At 44.6% G+C, this 26,939-nt stretch overlaps 1 protein-coding gene across 4 annotated transcripts in view; it reads left to right on the forward strand.

Annotated features, from left to right (window-relative positions):
* Positions 1 to 26,260, forward strand: part of E2F8 (E2F transcription factor 8) — a 53,087-nt gene extending 26,827 nt beyond the window's left edge. For all 4 annotated transcript variants that reach the window (XM_056527785.1, XM_056527783.1, XM_056527782.1 and 1 more), the window contains exons 2-13: positions 4,509 to 4,582; positions 4,660 to 4,881; positions 7,934 to 8,090; positions 9,758 to 10,048; positions 12,583 to 12,744; positions 12,996 to 13,133; positions 15,645 to 15,842; positions 15,992 to 16,076; positions 20,211 to 20,592; positions 22,111 to 22,228; positions 22,325 to 22,596; positions 24,099 to 26,260. In XM_056527785.1, the coding sequence (XP_056383760.1) occupies positions 4,535 to 4,582; positions 4,660 to 4,881; positions 7,934 to 8,090; positions 9,758 to 10,048; positions 12,583 to 12,744; positions 12,996 to 13,133; positions 15,645 to 15,842; positions 15,992 to 16,076; positions 20,211 to 20,592; positions 22,111 to 22,228; positions 22,325 to 22,596; positions 24,099 to 24,248 (2,223 nt within the window). In that variant the 5' untranslated portion in view covers positions 4,509 to 4,534 and the 3' untranslated portion in view covers positions 24,249 to 26,260. The remainder of the gene's footprint in view (positions 1 to 4,508; positions 4,583 to 4,659; positions 4,882 to 7,933; positions 8,091 to 9,757; positions 10,049 to 12,582; positions 12,745 to 12,995; positions 13,134 to 15,644; positions 15,843 to 15,991; positions 16,077 to 20,210; positions 20,593 to 22,110; positions 22,229 to 22,324; positions 22,597 to 24,098) is intronic.
* The last annotated feature ends 679 nt before the right edge of the window (positions 26,261 to 26,939 follow it).

The following is a 26,939-nucleotide window of genomic DNA, read 5'->3' on the forward strand; positions in this document are numbered from 1 at the left end:
GCGACACAGGTCCACAAGACAAAGTCTAAATGTTCCAAGGAGAAGAAAAGATGGTGGCACTCACCAAGATGCTTCAAACGACTTTATTCACCGGGTGACACTGCAGGGAGATGACGGGGAGACAAACAGAGGTGGGTGCTTCTGGACAATGTCCACCCCCGTTTGTCTACCCGTCATCTCCCTGCAGTGTCACCCGGTGAATAAAGTCCTTTGAAGCATCTTGGTGAGTGCCACCGTCGTCTTTTCTTCTCCTTGGAACATTTAGATGTAAATAAAGGTTTCTATTCACTTCCAGCCAGCAGAGATGTTTTAAATACAGTGGTCCCTCAAGTTACAATATTAATTGGTTCTGGGACGACCATTGTATGTTGAGACCAGAACTCTATGGAAACCTGGTAATTGGTTCTAAAGGCCCCAAAATGTCATCCAAAAAATAGGAAAAAGTGAGAATTAAATAAAAATAAGTAGATAACTAATACAGATAAAGCAAATCCTTATATATAATAGTAAGAAAGATCTGCTGGGAGCTGTAATCACTGTCTATGTCAGTGTTTCCCAAGTAGAGAGCCTCCAGCTGTTGCAAAACTACAAATCCCAGCATGCCCGGACAGCTAAAGGCTGTCCGGGCATGCTGGGAGTTGTAGTTTTGCAACAGCTGAGGGCACCCTGCTTAGGAAGAACTGGTCTATGTATAGGACAGGAGCTTCTTCGGGGGCCTATACAGTACACAGTGTCCTAAAAAAGTAACATGGAGCCGCCCTTACCTGGTGTCCAAAAGAGCAGCTAACCCTGGGACAGGTAAAGAGTACAGAACATGTAATACCTCCCTGTACTGTAGGGGGCGCTACCAGACATCAGTCAGTGCATACACTTCAGTAATACAGGTAAAGAGTACAGAACATGTAATACCTCCCTGTACTGTAGGGGGCGCTACCAGACACCAGTCAGTGCATACACTTCAGTAATACAGGTAAAGAGTACAGTACATGTAATACCTCCCTGTACTGTAGAGGGCGCTACCAGACACCAGTCAGTGCATACACTTCAGTAATACAGGTAAAGAGTACAGAACATGTAATACCTCCCTGTACTGTAGGGGACGCTACCAGACACCAGTCAGTGCATAAACTTCAGTAATACAGGAGTTTTACCAGTGAATGCCCATTCTGATTGGTCAGTTCATTGACATGTTTCACAGATCTGGACTGTCCATAGTATTGTATGTAGAGTCTGGTTTCAACTTACAATGGTCCAGAAAAGACCATTGTATGTTGAAACTATTGTAAGTTGAGGGATCAATGTAGTGATACTTTGTAACATAATTTGAATTTAAAGGGGTTATCCAGGAAAAAAACTTATTTTTTATATACATCAACTGTCTCCAGAAAGTTAAACAGATTTGTAAATTACTTCTATTAAAAAAAATCTTAATCCTTTCAGTACTTATGAGCTTCTGAAGTTAAGGTTGTTCTTTTCTGTCTAAGTCCTCTCTGATGACACGTGTCTCGGGAAACGCCCAGTTTAGAAGAGGTTTGCTATGGGGATTTGCTTCTAAACTGGGCGGTTCCCGAGACACGTGTCCTCAGAGAGCACTTAGACAGAAAAGAACAACCTTAACTTCAGAAGCTCATAAGTACTGAAAGGATTAAGATTTTTTAATAGAAGTAATTTACAAATCTGTTTAACTTTCTGGAGCCATTTGAATTACCGTATATAAAAAAAAGTTTTTTCCTGGAATACCCCTTTAAATGTAACGGACCATTTCCTTATGCAATGATTTGAAGACCCCAGTAATAGCTGTTAGGGCAGTGTTTTCAAACCAGGACGCCTCCGGCTTTTGCAACATCCAGAGACACCCTGGTCAGGAAGCACTGTGGGGGTGCGTTCACACGCGATTTGTTCTTGCGGGTTTACCGCTGCGTATTTGAAAGTGGGCGGGCTCTTCTCGGCTGTCCGTAGGAATTTACGCTGCGGAAAATCCGCCACCGTCCCTACTGACTTCAATGGTGCTTGTGGCAGATTTCCCGCAGCGTAAATTCCTCCGTGGAAAATCTGCTGCGGACAGCCTAGAAGAGCCCGCCCACTTTCAAATATGCAGAAGAAAACCCGCAAAAACAAATAGCGTGTGAACGCACCCTTAGGGTATAAAAGCAACTTGCACCTTACCCTGGAGCTGGTGATGGTTGCTAAACTCATAAAATCACGTTTTCCTAGTCAAGTGCTAAGGGGGCGGAGCCAAGTTGTTTGAGTGCCACCACTTGGCACACTTCCATGCTCACATCTCCTCTTAGCCCCCTTTGTGGTTGATGCACAGGGCTTGGCTTACGTGGAAGGAGAGGGAGGAAGCATTCCTGGCTATGGCACTTAAAGGGGTACTCCGGTGGAAATTTTTTTTTATTTATTTAATTTATTTTTTTAAATCAACTGGTGCCAGAAAGTTAAACAGATTTGTAAATTACTTCTAGTAAAAAATCTTAATCTTTCCAGTACTTATTAGCTGCTGAATACTACAGAGGAAATTCTTTTAACCCCTTAACGACCAAGGACGTATATTTTATCTTTGGCCGGCTCCCACGATATAACGTGGGGTCACGCGGTGACCCCGTGTCATATCGGGTGGGTCCCGGCATGTATCTGATGCCGGGGCTAATAGCGCGCGGCAGCGATCGCGGTGCCGCGTCCTATTAACCCTTTAGACGCGGCGTTCAAAGTTGAACGCTGCATCTAAAATGAAAGTGAAAGCTGCCCGGCTGCTCAGTGGGGCTGATCGGGACACCGCATTTTCACTGCGGTAGTCCCGATCAGCTGGGACACGAGCGGAGGTCCTCTTACCTGCCTCCGGCGTGTCCCCTCGGCGATTGATTGCTCCAAGCCTGAGATTTAGGCTTGAGCAATCGACCGCTGATAACGCTGATCATTGCAAAGCAATGGCTTTACAGTGAACAGTGCTGGCAATCAGTGTGTGCAGTGTTATAGGTCCCTATGGGAGAACAATGATCGGTATAGGAGATCAGTGTGTGCAGTGTTATAGGTCCCTATGGGAGAACAATGATCAGTATAGGAGATCAGTGTGTGCAGTGTTATAGGTCCCTATGGGAGAACAATGATCAGTATAGGAGATCAGTGTGTGCAGTGTTATAGGTCCCTATGGGAGAACAATGATCAGTATAGGAGATCAGTGTGTGCAGTGTTATAGGTCCCTATGGGAGAACAATGATCAGTATAGGAGATCAGTGTGTGCAGTGTTATAGGTCCCTATGGGAGAACAATGATCAGTATAAGAAATCAGTGTGTGCAGTGTTATAGGTCCCTATGGGAGAACAATGATCAGTATAGGAGATCAGTGTGTGCAGTGTTATAGGTCCCTATGGGAGCTATAAAACTGCAAAAAAAAAAAGTGTAAAAAAAAAAAGTTAATAAATGTGATTTAACCCTTTCCTTAATAGAAGTTCAAATCACCCCCCTTTTCCCATAAAAAAAACCATTATGTAAATAAATATAAACATGTGGTATTGCCGCGTGCGTAAATGTCCGAACTATAAAAAAAAAATCATTAATTAAACCGCATGGTCAATGGCGTACGCGCTAAAAAATTCCAAAGTCCAAAATAACATCTTTTTGGTCGCTTTTTATATCATGAAAAAAATGAATAAAAAGTGATCAAAAAGTCCGATCAATACAAAAATGGTACCGCTTCAGATCATGGCGCAAAAAAGTACAACAAAATCAAACCTATATAAGTAGGGGATCATTTTAATCGGAGTGGCCTACAGAATAAAGAGAAGGTGTAATTTTTACCGAAAAATTTACTGCGTAGAAACGGAAACCCCCAAAAGTTACAAAATGGCGTTTTTTTCTTCAATTTCATCACACAATGATTTTTTTTTTTCCATTTCGCCGTAGCTTTTTGGGTAAAAGGACTGATGTCACTGAAAAGTAGAATTGGTGGCGCAAAAAATAAGCCATCATATGGATTTTTAGGTGCAAAATTGAAAGGGTTTTGATTTTTAAAAGGTGAGGAGGAAAAAACTTAAGTGCAAAAACGGAAAAACCCGTAGTCCTTAAGGGGTTAATTTTGGAACACAGAGCTCTCTGCTCCAGAGTAGGAGAAAATCCCCATAGCAAACATATGCTGCTATGGACAGAGATGTCAGCATGGAGCACTGTGCTCGTGATGTCAGCAGAGAGCTCTGTGTCACTGCTAATAAGTACTGGAAGGATTAAGATTTTTTAATAGAAGTAATTTACAAATCTGTTTAGCTTTCTGGCAACAGTTGATTAAAAAAAAAAGTTTTCCACTGAAGTACCCCTTTAAGCAGCTAGGCTCCGCCTCCTTGACACTTGGCTGAGAAAAACAAACGCTATTTTAGAAGTTTGGGAACCACTTTCAGCTATTTAGTGGCGTCTACAGCAAATACAGCTAACAAGTTTGCTTTGTGATTTATTTACGTGTAATCGGGAGCCCCCTTTATGCCAGTGTAAGAGTTTCTTCTGTTCCTGTATTGCAGGACTGGTGTGTGCGGACGTTTACCACATGTGGAGAACGTCTTTCAGCCTCATCAATATGGAGGACGATCAGAAGGTTGGTAGGAACTAACATTGTGCGCGTAGCGAGCAACGTACCTATGACCGCCGCGTAATGATTTCTGCGCATTATAGGAAAACGCCGCCCGTCCGGTCAGTATACGGATCCCCCGATCGCCATCGAAGCATTCACAGTCTATGGTACTGACGGAGCTCCACTGTGCAGCCGCCAACCTGAAGACCCCCACCAAACCATGCGAGAATAACAGCGACCCCTGGACGCCCACCGCAAACTTAAAAATGCTGATTAGCGCGGCGAGTCCAGAGATACGAAACCGGGAGCGTGAAATCCTGGAGGTAAGTGCAATTCATGAGGGCTCTGTCCACCATGCTTTACCCTGCAGAGACACGACGAGAAGGTCCTGCACCACTCCGGATAGTAGGAGAAGGTCCTGCACCACTAACAGGTGGAGGAGGCAGAGGCCTCAGTGCAGGAGCCGAGGGGAGGTGAGAGGGATTTAGTTTTGGTGGGGGCTTCTACCTACTAGGAGGTTCACTATGTACATACCTACTGGGGGCTTCTACCTAAAAGGGAAGGGTTCCCCACCCGCCTACTAGAGGCTTTAACATAATAGAGGGATTTCCTAATTACCAAACTTCCTGGGGCCTCTATCAAATGGTGGGGGATTCCTTACCTCCCTATCTTCTGGGGGCTTCAACCACCTATTATAGGATATTCCCTACCAAATTACTGGGAGCATCTTCTTAATGGGTGATTCCCTACCTATCATCTTGGGGTTTATACCTGACGGGGGATTTCCTACTTACTGGGGGTTTCAATGTAATGGGTCATTCCCTACCTAACTACTGGGGGGCTTCTATCTTATAGGGGGAATTCCCTACCTATCTACTGGGGGCTTCTAACTAATGTGGGAGGGGATTCCCTACGAACTTATCTTCTGGGGGCCTTCTACCTTAAAGGGCAAGATTCCCTACCCACCAACCATCTGGGGGGCTTCTACCTACTTACAGGTGGCTTAAATGTAATGGGAGATTCCCTAACTGCTGAGGGCTTCTACCTAATAGGAGGGATCCCCTACCTGTCTTCTGGGGGCTTCTACCTAATAGTGTGGGGGGGGATTCCCTACCTAACCACAGAGGGCCTATCTAAGGCTACATTCACACCTCCATTGTGACCCAGCAGTACACCGGCCATGCAAAACTGAGTATAACGGGAGAAAAATTAGTGCATGCGCCGTCTTTCTCCCCATCTACTCCTGTAAAAGAACGGACCTCCGTTATAATCAATAGGAAAGGGCCGTGCCCGTTGTGACCCGTCCCCATAATGACCACTAAAGGCCACAAAAAAAGACCCTAGCTGACCCGTTACTATCGTGTCGCAGTGTGAAAGTAGCCTTAAAGGGGTACTCCAATGGAAAACTATTTTGTTTTTAAATCAACTGGTTCCAGAAAGTAAAAAAAAAAAATAATAATTTGTAAATTACTTTGTATTAAAAAAAAAAAATCCTACTCCTTCCAGTACTTATCAGCTGCTGTATGCTCTACAGGAAGAAGTTGCGTTGTTCTTTCCAGTCTGACCACAGTGATCTCTGCTGCCTCCTCTGTCTGTATCAGGAAGTTTCCCGAGCGGGAGAGATTTGCTATGGGGATTCTTGACCGTTCCTGATACGGACTGAGGTGTGGTCAGACAGGAAAGAACTACACAACTTCCTGTGGAGCATACAGCAGCTGTTAAGTACAGGAAGGATTAAGATTTTTAAATAGAAGTAATTTACAAATCTGTTTAACTTTCTGGCACCGGTTGATTTGAACAAAATTGTTTTCTACCGGAGTACCCCTTTAATTGTGTCGGTGAGGACCTCATTGGGGTAAAAAGAAAATAAAGACATCGCTACTAGAGATGAGCGAACTTACAGTAAATTTGATTCGTCACGAACTTCTCGGCTCGGCAGTTGATGACTTATCCTGCGTAAATTAGTTCAGCTTTCCGGTGGGCTGGAAAAGGTGGATACAGTCCTAGGAAAGAGTCTCCTAGGACTGTATCCACCTTTTCCAGCCCACGGAAGCACCGGAAAGCTGAACTAATTTATGCAGGATAAGTCATCAACTGCCGAGCCGAGAAGTTTGTGACGAATCGAATTTACTGTAAGTTCGCTCATCTCTAATCGCTACTCCAAAGCAATGGGCTGTCCGGGCATTCTGGTACTTGTAGTCTTACAGTTCGAAGATCACTGCCCTAAAGGTTTTATAACACTTTGTACAACCTGTTAATCCAGAACATTAGATAAGAGGGGTCATTGCTACGTGCTTCACCCTTCCCCCATGTATCACCACTATGTCCAGGTTTGTGCAGCTGCAGGATGTAATGAATGACTGTACGCCCCCCGCTGAGCCCACCTGTGCCCCCTCACCATCTCAGCCACTTGTTGCAGGACGTGTGACATCGGTCACGTCCCTGCTAAATGAGAGACGCCTTTAGATTCCTTCGTCAGTAAACGTCACACCTCATTCCCGGGATCCTAGTGTTTCCCAACCAGTATTGCTCTAACTGTTACAAAACTACAACTCCCAGCATGCCCGGACAGCCAACGGCTGTCCGGGCACGCTGGGAGTTGTAGTTTTGCAACAGCTGGAGGCACCCTTTTCGGGAACCACTGTTTCTGAGAATTCTGTAGACTGGATACAATTGTATCAAAATCTCAACTGTCATTTTAGTTTAGATGGATATACTTAAAGGGGTACTCCAGTGAAAACCTTTTATTTCTTTTTAAATCAACTGGTGGCAGAAAGTTAAACATATTTGTAAATTACTTCTATATAAAAAATCTTAATCCTTCCTGTACTTATTAGCTGCTGAATACTACAGAGGAAATTATTTTCTTTTTGGAATGCTCTCTGATGACATCACGAGCACAGTTCTCTCTGGTGACGTTATTATAATAATATTTTATTTATTGTTGTCCTTAGTGGGATTTGAACCCAAGTCCCCAGCACTGCAAGGCAGCAGTGCTAACCACTGAGCCACCATGCTGCCCTTAGCATACATCTGCTAAAATGGACAGAGATGTCAGCAGAGAGCACTGTGCTCGTGATGTCATCATCAGTGTTCCAAAAAGAAAGGAATTTCCTCTGTAGCATTCAGCAGCTAATAAGTACTGGAAGGATTAAGATTTTTTTAATAGAAGTCATTTACAAAAATGTTTAACTTTCTGCCACCAGTTGATTTAAAAGAAAAAAGGTTTTCACCGGAGTACCCCTTTAAAGTAAGTGGATATAGTGCATGCTGGGAGATGTAGTTGTGAAACAGCTGGAAGCACACTGGTAATGAGCATTTCATTTATTGACTTCTATTTCTATATATTTATAAACTCTGAACCCTTTTTTTCAGGAACAGTTTTCCGGGGACGAGCTTGAGAAGACGATGCCGAGCCGTAAGGAGAAGAGTCTGGGCTTGTTGTGCCATAAGTTCTTAAAGAGATACCCCGACTACCCCAACCCCGCTGTGAACAACAGTATCTGCCTAGATGAAGTTGCCGGAGAATTAAGTGAGTAATCTATACATTTCTATTTAATTAAATTTTTTTATATTTTATAATTTGTTTAATTGTACTGTATTTGTTTTACCAATTGTTAACCATCCCCAGTGTATCTTTTATGTAACTATTATATACGTAATATCAATGTATCTATTATAAATAAATATATGTGTGTGTGTATATATATATATATATATATATATATATATATATTTATAATTTTTTATTTTTTTTATATATTTATTTTAAAAATACACTGGTCAAAAAAAATAAAGTGAACACTAAGATAACGCATCGTAGATCTGAATGAATGAACTAATCGTATGAAATACTTTCGTCTTTACATAGTTGAATGTGACAACAAAATCACACAAAAATGATCAATGGAAATGAAATGTATCAACCCATGGAGGTCTGGATATGGAGTCACACTCAAAATCACAATGGAAAACCCCACAACAGGCTGATCCAACTTTATGTAATGTCCTTAATACAAGTCCCAATGAGGCTCAGTAGTGTGTGTGGCCTCCACGTGCCCGTATGACCTCCCTACAACGTCTGGGCATGATCCTGATGAGGTGGAGGATGGTCTCCTGAGGGATGTCCTCCCAGACCTGGACTAAAGCATCCGCCAACTCCTGGACAGTCTGTGGTGGATGGAGCGAGACGTCCCAGATGTGCTCAATCGGATTCAGAGGAACAGGCGGCCGGTCCATAGCATCAATGCCTTCCTCTTGTAGGAACTGCTGACACACTCCAGCCACATGAGGTCTAGCATTGTCTTGTATTAGGAGAAACCCAGGGCCAACCGCACCAGCATATGGTCTCACAAGGGGTCTGAGGATCTCATCTCGGTACCTAATGGCGGTCAGGCTACCTCTGGCAAGCACATGGAGGGCTGTGCGGCCCCCCAAAGAAATGCCACCCCACACCTTTACTGACCCACCGCCAAACCAGTCATGCTGGAGGATGTTGCAGGCAGCAGAACGTTCTCCACGGCGTCTCCAGACTCTGTCACATGTGCTCAGTGTGAACCTGCTTTCATCTGTGAAGAGCACAGGGCACCAGTGGTGAATTTGCCAATCTTGGTGTTCTCTGGCAAGTGCCAAACGTCCTGCACGGTGTTGGGCTGTAAGCCCAACCCCCACCTGTGGACATCGGGCCCTCATACCACCCTCATGGAGTCTGTTTCTGACTGTTTGAGTGGACACATGCACATTTGTGGCCTGCTGGAGGTCATTTTGCAGGGCTCTGGCAGTGCTCCTCCTGCTCCTCCTTGCACAAAGGCGGAGGTAAAGGTCCTGGTTCTGGGTTGTTGCCCTCCTACGGCCTCCTCCACGTCTCCTGATGTGAAAGCATCGCCAGCATTCAAAAGTGAACCAAAACATCAGCCAGAAAGCATACTAACTGAGAAGTGGTCTGTGGTCACCACCTGCAGAACCACTCCTTTATTGGGGTGTCTTGCTAATTGCCTATAATTTCCACCTGTTGTCTGTTCCATGTTCCATTGATTGTCAATCAGTGTTCTTCCTGAGTGGACAGTGGGATCTCACACAAGTGTCAGTGACTTGGAGTTACATTGTTGTTTTAGTGTTCCCTTTATTTGTTTGAGCCGTGTATAGTCTTCTACCCAGCTTTCCCAATAATCGACCCTCGACCGCTTTCTCTCTTCCCAGGTGTGGAGCGAAGACGGATCTACGACATTGTCAACGTGCTGGAGAGCCTGCACATGGTCAGCCGCCTGGCCAAGAACAAGTACATCTGGCACGGACGCAAGAACCTCCATCAGACCTTCGCGGTGTTGAGACGAGTCGGGGAGGAGAACAAATACGCCGAACAGATCCAGCACCTAAAGAAGCGCGAGCAGGAGGAGATGGATCTACAGGACGAAGCGCTGATCCCGAAGTCGCTGGTGAAGCAGCAGGAGATCTGCTTTGTGGAGCTGCCCGGGTTGGAGTTTAGAGCAGGTAAATATAGGGTTAAATGCTTCCTGTTCTGCACTGGTCCAGATAATTCCATACGGAATCTTATGGAAGAGGCTGCATTAAGGAAGCGCTCACGGTCTTGTCATCGTCCTACATTAGTCTAGTACAGTTTCATCCATGTGTTTCCTTCCTGTAACTGGGTCATGTGATCATCAGTTTGGCCCACAGAAAATCAGTGTTTAAAGGGGTGCTCCGGTGGAAAACTTATTTATTTTTATTTTTTTTATTTAACTGGTGCCAGAAAGTTACAGATTTGTAAATTACTTCTATTTAAAAAAAATTCTTAAACTTTCCAGTACTTATTAGCGGCTGTATACTACAGAGAAAATGCTTTTTCTTTTTGGATTTCTCTTCTGTCACGACCACAGTGCTCTCTGCTGACTTCTGCTGTCCATTTTAGGAACTGTCCAGAACAGCATGTATTTGCCATGAGGATATTCTGGACAGTTCCAAAAATGGACAGTAGAGGTCAGTAGAGAGCACTGTGGTCGTGACAGAAGAGAAATCCAAAAAGAAAAAGCATTTTCTCTGTAGTATACAGCCGCTAAGAAGTACTGGAAGGATTACGATTTTTTTAATAGAAGTAATTTACAAATCTGTTTAACTTTCTGGCACCAGTTGATTAAAAAAAAAATAATAATAATAATTCTTTCCACCGGAGTACCCCTTTAATATGTGAAAAAAGGTCAGTTCTGGGTCAGCTGACAATTCCTGTGAATTACGGGATGACATCATCCCCTATCAGATTGCTTTTAGACTCCTTCCCTCCAAGTCTATCTGTGTACTGCTGCGATCTCTATTAGATCAGGATATATAGTAGTTATACCCCTCCTCTCCAGCTCTATCTGTATACAGCTGCTATCTCTATGGGATCAGGATATATAGTAGTTATACCCCTTCCTCTCCAGCTCTATCTGTATACTGCTGCTATCTCTATGGGATCAGGATCTATAGTAGTTATACCCCTCCTCTCCAGCGCTATCTGTATACTGCTGCTATCTCTATGGGATCAGGATCTATAGTAGTTATACGCTTACCCTTCAGCTCTATCTGTATACTGCTGCTGCTATCTCTTTGGGATCAGGATACCGTATTTTTCGTCCTATAGGACGCACCGGCGTATAAGACGCACCCAATTTTTAGGGGCAAAATCTAAAAAAATAAAGATTTTGAACCCAATAGTGGTCTTCAATCTGCGGACCTCCAGATTTTGCTAAACTACAACTCCCAGCATGCCCGGACAGCCAACGGCTGTCCGGGCATGCTGGGAGTTGTAGTTTTGCAACATCTGGAGGTGCGCAGATTGAAGACCACTGCAGGAGGAGGTAATACTCACGTGTCCCCACCGCTCCGGACCCGTCACCGCTGCCCTGGATGTCGCTCCATCGCTGTCGCCGTGTCCCAGTCGCTCCGGAACGTCTCTGCTGCCGGCCGGGTATCCTCGCTCTCCGTCGCCGTCATCCCGTCGTTACGCACGCCGACGCATGTACGCGACGACGAGGAAGGAGAGCGCCGGCCATACAGGGGATCCCTGAACGGAGAAGACACCGAGGAGGCAGGTAAGGTCCCTCCCGGTATCCTGTAAGTACTAACCCGGCTATTCAGTCGGGCGGTTCGGGACCGCCACGGTGAGATCGCGGCGGTCCCGAACAGCCCGACTGAACAGCCGGGTTAGTGTCACTTTCCATTCAGACGCGGCGGTCAGCTTTGATTGCTGTGTCTGAAGGGTTAATACAGGGCATCACCGCGATCGGTGATGTCCTGTATTAGCCGCGGGTCCCGGCCGTTGATGGCCGCAGGGACCGCCGCGATAGGGGTGTATTCGCCGTATAAGACGCAGCGACTTTTTCCCCCCAGTTTTGGGGAAGAAAAAGTGCGTCTTATACGGCGAAAAATACGGTATATAGTAGTTATACATCTCCCCTTCAGCTCTATCTGTATACTGCTGGTGATATCTCTTTGGGATCAGGATATAAAGTAGTTATACATCTCCCCTTCAGCTCTATCTGTATACTGCTGCTGCTATCTCCATGGGATCAGGATATAAAGTAGTTATACATCTCCCCTTCAGCTCTATCTGTATACTGCTGCTGATATCTCTTTGGGATCAGGATATATAGTAGTTATACACCTCCCCTCCAGCTCTATCTGTATACTGCTGCTGCTATCTCTTTGGGATCAGGATATGAAGTAGTTATACATCTTCCCTCCAGCGCGATCTGTATACTGCAGCTATTTCTATGGGATCAGGATATAAAGTAGTTATACATCTCCCCTTCAGCTCTATCTGTATACTGCTGCTGATATCTCTTTGGGATCAGGATATATAGTAGTTATACACCTCCCCTCCAGCTCTATCTGTATACTGCTGCTGATATCTCTTTGGGATCAGGATATAAAGTATTTATACATCTCCCCTTCAGCTCTATCTGTATACTGCTGCTGATATCTCTAAGGTGTTAAGAAGGACTAGCGCTGGCGGTGTAATTTTTTTTTAACACTATTATTATTTTCAGCATCTGTAAACAGCAGGAAGGAGAAGTCCCTGCGAGTGATGAGTCAGCGGTTCGTGATGCTTTTCCTGGTGTCGACGCCGCAGATCGTGAGTCTGGACATCGCTGCTAAAATCCTAATAGGAGAAGATCAGCTGGATGACCTGGACAAGAGCAAGTTCAAAAGTGAGTGTCGTCCTGTGTATCTAATCTTTATATTACTGAAGCAGCAGACCCCCATCAGTACCCCAATGACCCACTGTATGCAAGCAAAGGGATGGGCACCCACTAAAACAGTGGTCTCCAAACTGTGGGCCTCCAGCTGTTGCAAAACTAGAACTCCCAGCTGTTGGCTATCACGACAAAAGCTGGAAGTAAACAGTTCAGACTGGTGCAGAAATTTCTGTCAACTCTAAACTTTCTCCATCTTTCCTCAGCAAAAATAAGACGTTTATACGACATTGCGAACGTTCTGAGCAGCCTGAACCTTATAAAGAAGGTCCACGTGACGGAGGAGAGGGGCCGCAAACCAGCGTTCCAGTGGACCGGGCCGGAAACCTCACCAGATAACCAAGGTACCATGTCTACTATGTAGTTACAGATCTTTGTAAATAGGAACCTTCTTGTTAAAGGGGTACTCCGGCCCTAAGACATATCATCCTCTATCCAAAGGATAGGGGATAAGATGTCTGACCGCGGGGGTCTCGCCGCTGGGGACCCCCGCAATCCTGCATTCGTGTGCCAGCTCACGAACTGCCGGGTGCCGACCACGGGGCCGGAGTATCGCAACGTCACGACTCCGCCCCCGTGTGATGTCACGCCCCACCCCTGCTATGCAAGTCTATGGGAGGGGGCGTGACGGCCGTCACGCCCCCTCCCATATACTTGCATAGCGGGGCGTGACTTCACACGGGGGCGGAGTCGTGACGTTGCGATACTCCGACTCCGTGGTCGGCACTAAGCAGTTTGTGAGCTGGCACACGAATGCAAGATTGCGGGGGTCCTAAGGGATCAGATGTCTTAGGGCCAGAGTACCCCTTAAATATCCATAGGCTAAATACCCACACAGACCACTTGCTTTTAACTGCTGACATTCTGTTACATTTGCGCCCAGTGTAAACAATCATGTGACTCCATTAAATCAGCAGCGCAAATCTCTCTCCTCTCTTGCTTGTTGCATTTCACCTGCACTCTGATACATTATATCAATGGTTTAAACAATACGACTCGTGATCTTGTTACATTTTATAATCCCCCCCCCCCCCCCCAGTTCGCTGCCCCATCATGATTAACCACCCCGGCCTTAATTTTTACTATTTTTTTTAGTTTTCTACCCTGATATTGCTTTGTAATTCCTCCTCATTCTCAGATTCACAGACGTGACATCATCTGAAGCCATACAGGGGAGAACTTCCTCCCTCACTCTGCTACACACAGCCCAGAGCAGTTCAGTGTGACATGAGCTATGATTAGCTAAGGCTGCGCTAATCAGGTCTCGTTCACACTGCGGAATCCGTCAGAAAAATTCAGCTCTGAAATTCCATAGTTTATAATGGGATTTTGCCAAAAAAACTCGATATGCCACTTGGAAATGCATTGTTGTCTATGGAGACAGCGAACTACCGAGCGGTCCTAATGCCGGCATTTTCTGCCAGCGCTTCCTTTTGTTGACATTTTTTTGGCCGGACATTCCGCCGTGTGAACATGGTCTTACAGAGTATTACTTACAGCCATGCTTAGGAATTCAGTACATTTAGTTATAGGTTATCCGGGATTAGAAAAACATAGCTTTTTTTTCTTCTTCCAGAAACAGCGCTGCCACTGGTCCTTAGGTTGTTTGGGGTATTACAACTTGACTCTACTAGGTTGCATTCCCACCTGCCGTATTTGCTGCTGCGTATTTTATTTCCCATTAAAGTCAATGGGTTAGAAAATGCGCAGCAGGAAAATACGCCCGGTGGGAACGTACCCTAAAAGTCAATGAAACTAAGTTGCAATTTCACACCTAAACTGAGGACAAAAGTGGCGCTGTTTTTGGAAGAATGCTGCTACTTTTCCAATCCTTAATAACCCCTTTAAAGAAAAGATACCGTATATACTCGCGTATAAGCCAAGTTTTTTCAGCACGATTTTTCGTGCTGAAAACGCCCCCCCTCGGCTTATACTCGAGTGAACTCTCTCCGCTTGTCAATCCGTTCATCAGTGGTGTTCAACCTGCGGACCTCCAGAGATTGCAAAACTGTCCGGGCATGCTGGGTGTTGTAGTTTTGAAACTTCTGGAGGTCCGCAGGTTGAAGATCATTCAGCCCCCCCTCCTATTGTTTTGTACTCGCCTCCCCTCGGCTGGAAGTTAGGGTGAGCTGGTCCGGGCCATCTATGCTGCAGAGACCGTCCGGTGGGGATGGTTAGTCGTTGCGGACTGTCCATTTTCTCCGGGGGGGGGCCCCTCTTCTCCGCGCTTCTGGCCCAGTGTGTGACGTTGCCTTGACGACGACGCACAGGGTCGTTCATGCGCAACGTCCCTGTGCGTCGTCGTCAAGGCCACGTCATTAGTCCGGGGCCGGACCCGAAGCGCGGAGAAGAGGGCCCCCCCCCTGGTGAAAATGGACAGTCCTCAACGACTAACCATCCCCACCGGACGGTCCGGACAGCATAGATGGCCCGGACCAGATCACCCTAACTTCCCGCCGAGGGGAGGTGAGTACAAAAGGGGGGGGGGGGAGTACTCTTTAACCTGCGGACCCCCAGAGGTTTCAAAACTACAACTCCCAGCATGCCCGGACAGGCGGTGATAATGAAGGGGGGGTGATGACCAGGGGTGGGGGGGGGATGATGAATTTCCCACCCTAGGCTTATTAGGCTTATAGTCGAGTCAACTTTTCCTGGGTTTTTGGGGTAAATTAGGGGCCTCGGCTCATATTCGGGTCGGCTTATACTCGAGTATATACGGTAGCACCTAACCCAATATGGTAAATGCAGACCTGACTAGCAGAGCACAGATTCTGTAGTTTGCCACATGGTTTCTCGGTCTTATATTTGCTCTGATGCATTGTCCTGATTTCGCTGCTAATCTTTCTGTCTTGCAGATTGCTCCCCGACCTCGGCGCTGCACACCTCCATCGCTGTGGACCTCCGTTCTCCCAAAGAGAATTGCGCCAAGAATCTGTTTTCCAGTCGCGGCAAGCAAAGCTTCACCCGCCACCAGTCCCTGATAAAGCTGGCGAAGAGTATAGAGAACGACAGGAGGAAAATCAACTCCGCGCCCAGCAGTCCGGTGAAGAGCGGTAGGTGTCCTGGGCTTTGTAGTTCATCTCAGTTTACAAGCTGTGACTTTTTTACAACGTTCTCTGGCATACTAGCTGTATACGCTGTATACCTATGAGAGCGATCAGTACAGTCTGTGTTCATCTCTTTGTTGTTCTCTTGTATGAAGGAGATCCCAGCGATGGCTCCATGTCTGTCCCCAGTAAGATGGCTCAGCTGGCGGCGATCTGCAAAGAACAGCTCGATCAGGCCAAGTAGGTGCATTGTGTTGAGAACGGGAGTGTCAAACTGTGGACCTCCAGATGTTGCAAATCCCATCTGTGTGTAATGAAGGAGGTCTCCTCACCTGCTCCATGCTGCTTCTCTGTGATCCTCCTGCAGACAGGCTATACTAGAATATCGACGATCTAACTGATCAGTGCCATGGTATTGTATAGCGCTGAACCGTAATGATTATTATTGTCTCCTATGAGGACTTAAAAAAAACATGAAATTAATAGTATAAAATAAACAAAAAGTATAAAAAATATTATACATGTACATAATATTCGTGTGATAAAAAAAATAAGTATATATATATACACGCACTGTCATGGCCGTAAATGTTGGCGCCCCTGAAATTTTTCTATATAATGAAGTATTCCTCACAGGAAAGGATTGCAGTAACACATGTTTTGCTATACACATGTTTATTCCCTTTGTGTGTATTGGAACTAAACCAAAAAAGGAGGAAAAAAAGCAAATTGGACATAATGTCACCAAACTCCAAAAATGGGCTGGACACAATTATTGGCACCTTTCAAAATTGTGGATAAATAAGATTGTTTCCAGCATGTGATGTTCCTTTATACTCACCTGGGGCAAGTAACAGGTGCGGGCAATATAAAAATCACACCTGAAAGCAGATAAAAAGGAGAGAAGTTCACTTAAGTCTTTGCATTGTGTGTCTGTGTGTGCCACACTAAGCATGGACAACAGAAAGAGGAGAAGAGAACTGTCTGAGGACTTGGGAACCAAAATTGTGGAAAAATATCAACAATCTCAGGGTTACAAGTCCATCTCCAGAGATCTAGATTTGTCTTTGTCCACAGTGCGCAACATTATCAAGAAGTTTACACCCCCGACACTGTAGCTAATCTCCCTGGGCGTGGACGGAAGAGAAAAACTGATGAAAGGTGTCAATGCAGGATAGTCCGGATGGTGGATAAGCAGCCCCAAACAAGTTCCAAAGATATTCAAGCTGTCCTGCAGGCTCAGGGAGCATGGAGGAGACCCGGGAGGACCCCACTATGGAGGAGACCCGGGAGGACCCCACTATGGAGGAGACCCGGGAGGGCCCCACTATGGAGGAGACCCGGGAGGGCCCCACTATGGAGGAGACCCGGGAGGGCCCCACTATGGAGGAGACCCGGGAGGGCCCCACTATGGAGGAGACCCGGGAGGGCCCCACTATGGAGGAGACCCGGGAGGGCCCCACTATGGAGGAGACCCGGGAGGGCCCCACTATGGAGGAGACCCGGGAGGGCCCCACTATGGAGGAGACCCGGGAGGGCCCCACTATGGAGGAGACCCGGGAGGGCCCCACTATGGAGGAGACCCGGGAGGGCCCCACTATGGAGGAGACCCGGGAGGGCCCCACTATGGAGGAGACCCGGGAGGGCCCCACTATGGAGGAGACCCGGGAGGGCCCCACTATGGAGGAGACCCGGGAGGGCCCCACTATGGAGGAGACCCGGGAGGGCCCCACTATGGAGGAGACCCGGGAGGGCCCCACTATGGAGGAGACCCGGGAGGGCCCCACTATGGAGGAGACCCGGGAGGGCCCCACTATGGAGGAGACCCGGGAGGGCCCCACTATGGAGGAGACCCGGGAGGGCCCCACTATGGAGGAGACCCGGGAGGGCCCCACTATGGAGGAGACCCGGGAGGGCCCCACTATGGAGGAGACCCGGGAGGGCCCCACTATGGAGGAGACCCGGGAGGGCCCCACTATGGAGGAGACCCGGGAGGGCCCCACTATGGAGGAGACCCGGGAGGGCCCCACTATGGAGGAGACCCGGGAGGGCCCCACTATGGAGGAGACCCGGGAGGGCCCCACTATGGAGGAGACCCGGGAGGGCCCCACTATGGAGGAGACCCGGGAGGGCCCCACTATGGAGGAGACCCGGGAGGGCCCCACTATGGAGGAGACCCGGGAGGGCCCCACTATGGAGGAGACCCGGGAGGGCCCCACTATGGAGGAGACCCGGGAGGGCCCCACTATGGAGGAGACCCGGGAGGGCCCCACTATGGAGGAGACCCGGGAGGGCCCCACTATGGAGGAGACCCGAACATAAAAAAGCAAGACTACATTTTACCAAAATGAACTTGAGTAACCAAAATCCTTCTGGGAAAACATCTTGTGGACAGATGAGACCAAGATAGAGCTTTTTGGTAAAGCAAATCATTCTACTGTTTACCGAAAACGGAATGAGGCCTACAAAGAAAAGAGCACAGTACCTACAGTGACATATGGTGGAGGTCAGTGATGTTTTGGGTTGTTTTGCTGCCTCTGGCACTGGGGGCCTTGAATGTGTACAAGACATCATGAAATCTGAGGATTACCAATGGATTTTGGGTCGCACTGTACAGCCCAGTGTCAGAAAGCTGGGTTTGTGTCCGAGATCTTGGGTCTTCCAGCAGGACAATGACGCCAAACATGCGTCAAAAAGCCCCAGAAATGGATGACAACAAAGCGCTGGAGAGTTCGGAAGTGTCAGCAATGAGTCCAGATCTAAATCCCATTGATCACCTGTGGAGAGATCTTATAATTACTGCTGGGAAAAGGCGCCTTCCAATAAGAGACCGGGAGCAGTTTGTAAAGGAAGAGTGGTCCAACATTCCGGCTGAGAGGTGTAAGAAGCTTATTGATGGTTATAGGAAGAGTGGTCCAACATTCCGGCTGAGAGGTGTAAGAAGCTTATTGATGGTTATAGGAAGAATGGTCCAACATTCCGGCTGAGAGGTGTAAGAAGCTTATTGATGGTTATAGGAAGAGTGGTCCAACATTCCGGCTGAGAGGTGTAAGAAGCTTATTGATGGTTATAGGAAGAGTGGTCCAACATTTCGGCTGAGAGGTGTAAGAAGCTTATTGATGGTTATAGGAAGAGTGGTCCAACATTCCGGCTGAGAGGTGTAAGAAGCTTATTGATAGTTATAGGAAGAGTGGTCCAACATTTCGGCTGAGAGGTGTAAGAAGCTTATTGATGGTTATAGGAAGAGTGGTCCAACATTCCGTCTGAGAGGTGTAAGAAGCTTATTGATGGTTATAGGAAGACACTGATTTCACTTATTTTTTCCAAAGGGTGCGCAACCAAATATTAAGTTAAGGTGCCAATAATTTTGTCCAGCCCATTCTTGTAGTTTGGTGACATTATGTCCAATTTGCTTTTTTTCCTCCTTTTTTGGTTTAGTTCCAATACACACAAAGGGAATAAACATGTGTATAGCAAAACCTGTGTTACTGCAATCCTTTCCTGTGAGAAATACTTCATTATATAGAACCATTTCAGGGGGGACAACATTTACAGCCATGACTGTATATTATGTACATATACATACACTTTTTTTTTTTTTTTACACTTAATTTATTGTTAATAGAGATGAGCGAACTTACAGTAAATTCGATTCGTCACGAACTTCTCGGCTCGGCAGTTGATGACTTTTCCTGCGTAAATTAGTTCAGCTTTCAGGTGCTCCCGTGGGCTGGAAAAGGTGGATACAGTCCTAGGAGACTCTTTCCTAGGACTGTATCCACCTTTTCCAGCCCACCCGAGCATCGGAAAGCTGAACTAATTTATGCAGGAAAAGTCATCAACTGCCAAGCCGAGAAGTTTGTGACGAATCGAATTTACTGTAAGTTCACTCATCTCTAATTGTTAATGTAAAATATTAATAACCTGAAATTAATATAAAATACTGTAAGATATAAAATTGCTTTATTTTTTTTATTTTTTTTTTGTTAAATCACGTGCCAGGAAAAATGGAATGTGTTCAAAAAGGGAAATATATACGCAAAAGGGGTACAGATAAAAAGAGATCACAGTGGAAAAAATTAGCCACCATACAGCCCTGTATATGGTAAAATAAGAAAATGATAGGGGCCATGAGAGGGCAATTTTTAACATAGAAATTTTGTTTTAGGAAAAAAAAATGTTACTCACCCCACCTGGTATGATTAGCTATTTATTTATAATATATATTTGTGAATAAAATATATACAACATTTTGAAATGTGTATGTGTGTGTGTATATATATATATATATATATATATATATATATATATATATATATATATATATATATATATAATATAATAATATTTTATTATTTACACTTTATCCTACAGGGACCAAAAGAAGATGAAACTCAAAGTCCCCCGCGGAGTCCTGAACAGTAACGCCAAGGTGCTGATAAAGCCCCAGAGCCAACAGTCGTCTCCATTCAGTCCGGTCCTGTTCCAGGCTCTCCCCATAGTCCAGTCTCATTCGCCGGCCCCGTACGCCATCTACATGCAGTCTCCGCACACTAATCTCCAGGCCCAACCCGTCCTGTGCTCCGGCAGACAAGAAGGAGACAGGATAAGTTTACAAGGTGACGGGAAGAACTCGGCAACCGATCGACCTGCGGAGAATGAGTTTGTGGCGGAGAAATGCGCCAGGAAATCCTCAGAACACGAGAGCGGCGGCTACAAGAGGCTCAAAGCTTCTCCTCAGGATGATCTGTCTGAGGTGGGTATCCTGGACATGTCTCCATACTTGAGGGGTCATACATTCTAGAGATCGGTCAGGGTCTGAACACTCACACCCTGACTGTTGACATGTCTCTAGGACAGTGTTCCCCCAACAAGAGTGCCTCCAGCTGTTCCAAAACTTCAAGCATGCCCGAACAGCCATCGTCATGCTGGGAGTTGTAGTTTTGCAACAGCTGGAGGCACACTTGTTGGGACACACTGCTATGCACACTTTAATTTTAGTACATTTTTTAGATTATAGAGCTCCTATTACCAGTGGCCAAAGAGGTGAATTATAACAAAAAAAATTTTATACCTGCGGCCACCACTAGGGGCAGCATAGTGCCGAGTGTTTTTGCCAATTTCCACCCTAAAACGCTGCTATTGGATTCAATGAGGGAGATTTATCAAAACCCATCCAGAGGAAAAGTTGCCCATAGCAACCAATCAGATCGCTTCTTTCATTTTTAACAAGGCCTCTGCAAAATGAAAGCAGCGATCTGATTGGTTGCTATGGGCAACTTTTCCTCTGCACAGGTTTTGATAAATCTCCCCCAATGTATCCATTGTGGCTTACACACTAAAGTCCCATTCAGACAGATGGACATTGCACGCGTGGCAAGCGCCATCTTTGTCCTAACCACTTTGCCTTGGTTCTCATACAGGTTGGTGCATTCTGGGTAATTATAATAAAAATCCATAAAATAAAAATAATTAAAATCTAAAATAAAAAAATACATAAAGATTTAAAAAAATCTAGAAAATAAAACATATAGAAAATTGTATGAAATAATCTAGAAATTAATTTTTAAAAATATAGAAAATAAATATATAAATAGAAAGAAAATAAAAAAAAATAACTAGACTATAATAAATGGCATCGTTGTCTTAACCACTTTTCCTTGGTTCTTGCAGGGATTTGTGCATTATAATTAAAATCCCTAAAATAAAGAGAAATTAATTTAAAATCTAACTATAAATAAATACACAAGGTAAATATATAGAAAATATAAAGAACATAAAAGAAATCTAGAAAATAGTAAGAAAAAAATCTAGAAATAAAAAATATAGAAACTAATCAAAAAAAATCTAGAAAATAATAAATAGAAAGAAACTAAGAGAACAAAAAATGTTATATAGAATATAATAAAGTGATATCAGCAGCTTTGTCCTAACCACTTTGCCTTGGTTCTTGCAGAGATTGGTGCATCCTGGGTAATTATAATAAAAATCCATAAACTAAAGATAAATTAATACATTTCAAATCCTAAAATCTAACAAATACATGAATAAAGATAAATATATAAAAAAAATATATATATAGAAAACAATTAAAGAAATCTAGAAAATATATAGAAAATAGTAAAAAAAAAAAATTGAAATTAATTAAATGAAAATAGAAACTAATCAGAAAATCTAGAAATTAATAAATAGAGAGAAAATAATAAAAAAATAAATATAGAATATAATAAACTTATAGCAGCATCTTTGTCCTAACCACTTTTGGTTCTTGCAGAGGATGGTGCATTCTGGGTACCTCATTCCCGTACAGCTGGCGACCATGAGCAACGATCCCGGGAAAGATCAAGCGACTTCCACCCCCGATCCGAAGATTCTCACGTCTCCTATCACTGGTGAGAATAAATACATATCCCAAATATTACACTCAGGACTTGCTGGGAGTTGTAGTCCTTGCTGCTTCTGTATGTGAACTTAATCTTCTTCCGCAGGGGTCTTTCCATTGAAGGTCATGTTCTCTCCGTGTGTCGGTCAGACGGCTCAGCCAGCGGGTTCTTCCTCCAGCCCCAGTCCTGGAATATTCAACTTTACCCTGCAGAACAAGGACCTGATATCGCCCCCCTGTGGCAGCGCCCAGCCTGTTACTATATCCCCTAGAAACGGGAAACCGGATGACATGCAGGCGGCTAAAGTGTTAAATTATAAGCACCTCTCCCCGATCCCGTATCACGGGCAGCCCTTCACGTTATACGCTCTGCAGCAGGTACGTGGGAAATGTCTTATATACCCTGTATAGTAATGTTTTCCAGCCAACGTGCTACAGGACCTCATTGGGCTTCCGGCCGGGCCTAGGACATAGTCAAACAGCAGAATCCGAAGCAGTGTTACCCAACCAGGGAGCCTCCAGCTGTTCCAGGACTACAACTACCATAACTTCACATTATTGGGCTTCCGGCCAGGCCTAGGACAAAGTGAAACTGCAAAATCTAAAGTAGTGTTTCCCAACCAGTGTGTCTCCAGCTGTCTGGGCATGCTGGGAGTTGTAGTTTTGCAACAGCTGGAGGCACCATGCTTTGGAAACACTTCTGTATAGCCACAAGAAAGTTATTGCAGCCCTCCATTGGTGGATTTTATTTCAAAAACTTAAATTTCCTTGTTGACTGTAATTGTGCTTTGAGTCGAAGTCACATTGCACAAAAGTTTGAGATGTTTCAATGTAAATGATACCTTAGCCCCGCCCCCCCCCCCCCCCCCCCCACCACCACCACCACCACCACCACCACCACCACCACACACACACACATTTATCCTGCATCATTTCCCTGATAGAACAGATCCCATTAATTTGAAGGAGACAGTTCAGATATTTGTTGAGTCTGTTTGGATGCCAAGCAATGTCTGGATACATTTTATGTAATAAGTAAGTTAATTAAATAAATACAACTCTCATAATAAATAAATAAATAGAAAATTTTTAATACATATAATAAAAATAAATGCAACAATAAATAAAAATTAATTAGTAAAAATACAATAAAATGAATAAAATGATACAAATTAATAAAATAGGAAACAAATAAATGAATAAAAAATACGATTGAATAAAATGATACAAATAAATTTGTAAAAAAGGATACAAATAAATGAATCAAAAATATACAAATGAATAAAAAAGATAATAAATGAATACAAAAAAAGATACAAATAAATGAATCAAAAAGGATACATATAAATGGAATAAAAACTGTACAAATAAATGAATAGAAAAGATACAATTTAATGAATAAAATGATACAAATAAATTAATAAAAGGATTAATATAAATGAATCAAAGGTTACAAATGAATGAAAAAAAGAAAAATAAATGGATTAAAATATGATGCAAATAAATTAATAAAAAAGGATACGATTGAACGAATAAAAGGATACAAATAAATAAAATAAAAAAATGAATCAAAGGATATAAATAAATGAATAAAAAAAGGTAAAAATAAATGGATAAAAAAAGATATAAATGAATAAAAAAAAGGTAAAAATAAATGGATAAAAAAATATATAAATTAATAAAAAAAGGTAAAAATAAATGGATATAAATGAATAAAAAAAGGTAAAAATAAATGGATAAAAAAATTATATAAATGAATAAAAAAAATTGAGTGTTACAGTGTAAAAACACTGACACTTTCTGACTGTTCCAATACTCTGATACTTGTCCCCCCCCCCTTCCCCCATTTAGACTGACTTTTCGGTATTCTTGTCTTGCAGCAGCCCAGTGTTTCTCTTACACCTAAGGGATCCCAACCACTGAACGACAGCTTCTTCCGCACCCCCGGGGGCCTGACCTCCTCCCCGCCGGATTCTCAGGGATCGCTCCTCGTGTCTCAGAGGAAACTTGATGTGGGTGGAGAGGAATAGCGGACGAGCGTGGGTCCGTGTCCATCACTCCCTGAGCCACCGACTGCTGGGACCCCAGATGTGCAGTGCATTATGGCGGTCCCCCCCCCACCTCCCATAGGGCCCATACTTATTGTCTCTATACATCAAAACTCTATATGTCAGTGCTGTGAAATCAAGGAAATGGAGCCAGTTTAATAGATGAACATATTCCTCCTGCTATGTGCCCATCATGGTAGCGTTATTAACCCCTTTGGGCCTGCACTAGAAGCGGGGTTCCTATATAGTGGGGTCAAAGGTTATTTATCAATGGCGCACGACTAGTACTCCCCAACCTATGACTTTTTAGCTGATTCAAAACTACAACTTCCAGCATGCCCTGACAGCTGAAGGCTCACCAGCTGTTGCAAAACTACAAATCCCAGCATGCCCTGACAGCCGAAGGCTGTCAGGGCATGCTGGGAGTTGTAGTTTTGCATCAGCTGGAAAGCCATAGGGCAGAGAATACTAGTCTTGCACCATTCCTATGGTTGTTCCTCCGCAGCGGAGAAAAATCTCACATCCTTTGTGCATTAAATGGTTTTCCGGCGCAACGCAAAATTCGCTCGCCGTAAGCGAACGGACGCCATATTGTTTACATTCAACCTGCTCTTGCTTACAGACTTGGTCAGCGCATGGTTTGTTACAGTGTGTCAGCGCTCTCCCTCTTGCATCTATGTTGTTTCCCTACAGTATGAAATGGGGGTTTTCCACCCTGGGGCTGTCCAGCTGTGTAAAAAAACTACAACTCCCAGCATGCCCTGACCACGTAAGAACTGCGGTTCTGGAGAGCCACAGGTTGAGGATGGATGCACCAGGTGGGGGGAAAAAAAAAATTTGGGTTACTGATCTCTGAACAATTGTAACGAGTCCTCTGCTGTGAGAAGTATGCAGGCGTTCTCATTCACCAGCAGTAAGGAATTTTGGAACTTAGTCGAATAGAAAGTTGCATTACGTTTTTTAATACAAGGATTGGAGGGGATGTACTCAAAAATTAAAAAAAAAAAATTAAAATATATGGCTGCTTTTCTTTAAAAAAATAAATTAAAATAAAACAGCGCCACCCCTGTCCACAGGTGGTATGTGGTATTGCAGCTCAGTAGCAATTACTTCAGTGAAGTTGAACTGTAATACACATGACCTTAAGGATCCTGGATATTCCCCCTTTTTAGATTATTTTAGATAAACACAGAGTACCCCTTTAATAAGGCAGCAGCTGAGGAGCAACCGTCCGAATGTTATTACATTCTAAACTACTCTAATGCAGTGTTTTCCGACCAGGGTGCCTGCAGCTGTTGCAAAACTAAAACTACAATAGCTTCACCCTAGGACCCTATTGGGCCAGGCCTAGGACAACGTGAAACTGCAGGATCTTAAGCAGCGTTTCCCAACTGTCCTGGCATGCTGGGAGTTGTAGTTTTGCAACAGCTGGAGGCACTTTGGTTGGGAAACACTGCTGTAATGTGAGAATAACTATATATATATATGTACTTTATATTAGAACCCCTCTATAAGCACCCAATGGTTGCACAATTAAGAAAAGAAAAAAAAAGTTACAAAAAGAGTAATTTCGGAATTAATTTTTAAAAATATTTATACAGTTTTTCACGTTTGTCACATCCACGGAAACATGAACTTTTTATGGTTTTTAATATTTTTTTTTCTTTTTGTATTGTTCCTTAATATATATTTTTAGTTTTTTTTTTTTTTTTTTTTTTTTTTAAATAGGGCCTGTAGACCCCTCTTTTATATATGCTGTATGTAATCTGTGACCCCCCCCCCCCTCCCCCTCGCTCTGTATATATCCGCTCTGCAGGGGGCGTCTTTGCACACTAGATGATATACTGTGATGTATGTGCTCTACAGGGTTAATGGTCCGGGACTTGGTTTTTTTCTTTTCTTTTTTTGTTCTTAAAAAAAATGTACAGATTTGTATCAAAGTTTAAAAGATCAAAATATGAATTATTTATAAGATATTGGGGAATTAATCTGTAATGTGGTCCTATAATAAATTTTCTTATTTTAACTTTTTGTTGCCATTTATTCGTTTTTGTTACGTTTTATAGTCTTGTAGTATCTGCAGCTGCTCCCTATAAGAGAATCTAACATTAGACACCTATTCCTGGATGATCCCCTCTCATTCCTGGTCCCCAGCACGGCTCCCCATCCCGTTCCTGGTCCCCAGCATGGCTCCCCATCCCGTTCCTGGTCCCCAGCATGGCTCCCCATCCCGTTCCTGGTCCCCAGCATGGCTCCCCATCCCGTTCCTGGTCCCCAGCATGGCTCCCCATCCCGTTCCTGGTCCCCAGCATGGCTTCCCATCCCGTTCCTGGTCCCCAGCATGGCTCTCCATCCCGTTCCTGGTCCCCAGCATGGCTCATCATCCCGTTCCTGGTCCCCCAGCATGGCTCATCATCCCGTTCCTGGTCCCCCAGCATGGCTCCCCATCCCGTTCCTGGTCCCCAGCATGGCTCCTCACCCCGTTCCTGGTCCCCAGCATGGCTCCTCACCCCGTTCCTGGTCCCCAGCATGGCTCCTCACCCCGTTCCTGGTCTCCAGCATGGCTCCCCACCCCGTTCCTGGTCTCCAGCATGGCTCCCCACCCCGTTCCTGGTCCCCAGCATGGCTCCCCACCCCGTTTCTGGTCCCCAGCACGGCTCCCCATCCCGTTCC

This window comes from Hyla sarda, chromosome 6, assembly GCF_029499605.1.
Source record: "Hyla sarda isolate aHylSar1 chromosome 6, aHylSar1.hap1, whole genome shotgun sequence".
Lineage (NCBI taxonomy): Eukaryota > Metazoa > Chordata > Amphibia > Anura > Hylidae > Hyla > Hyla sarda.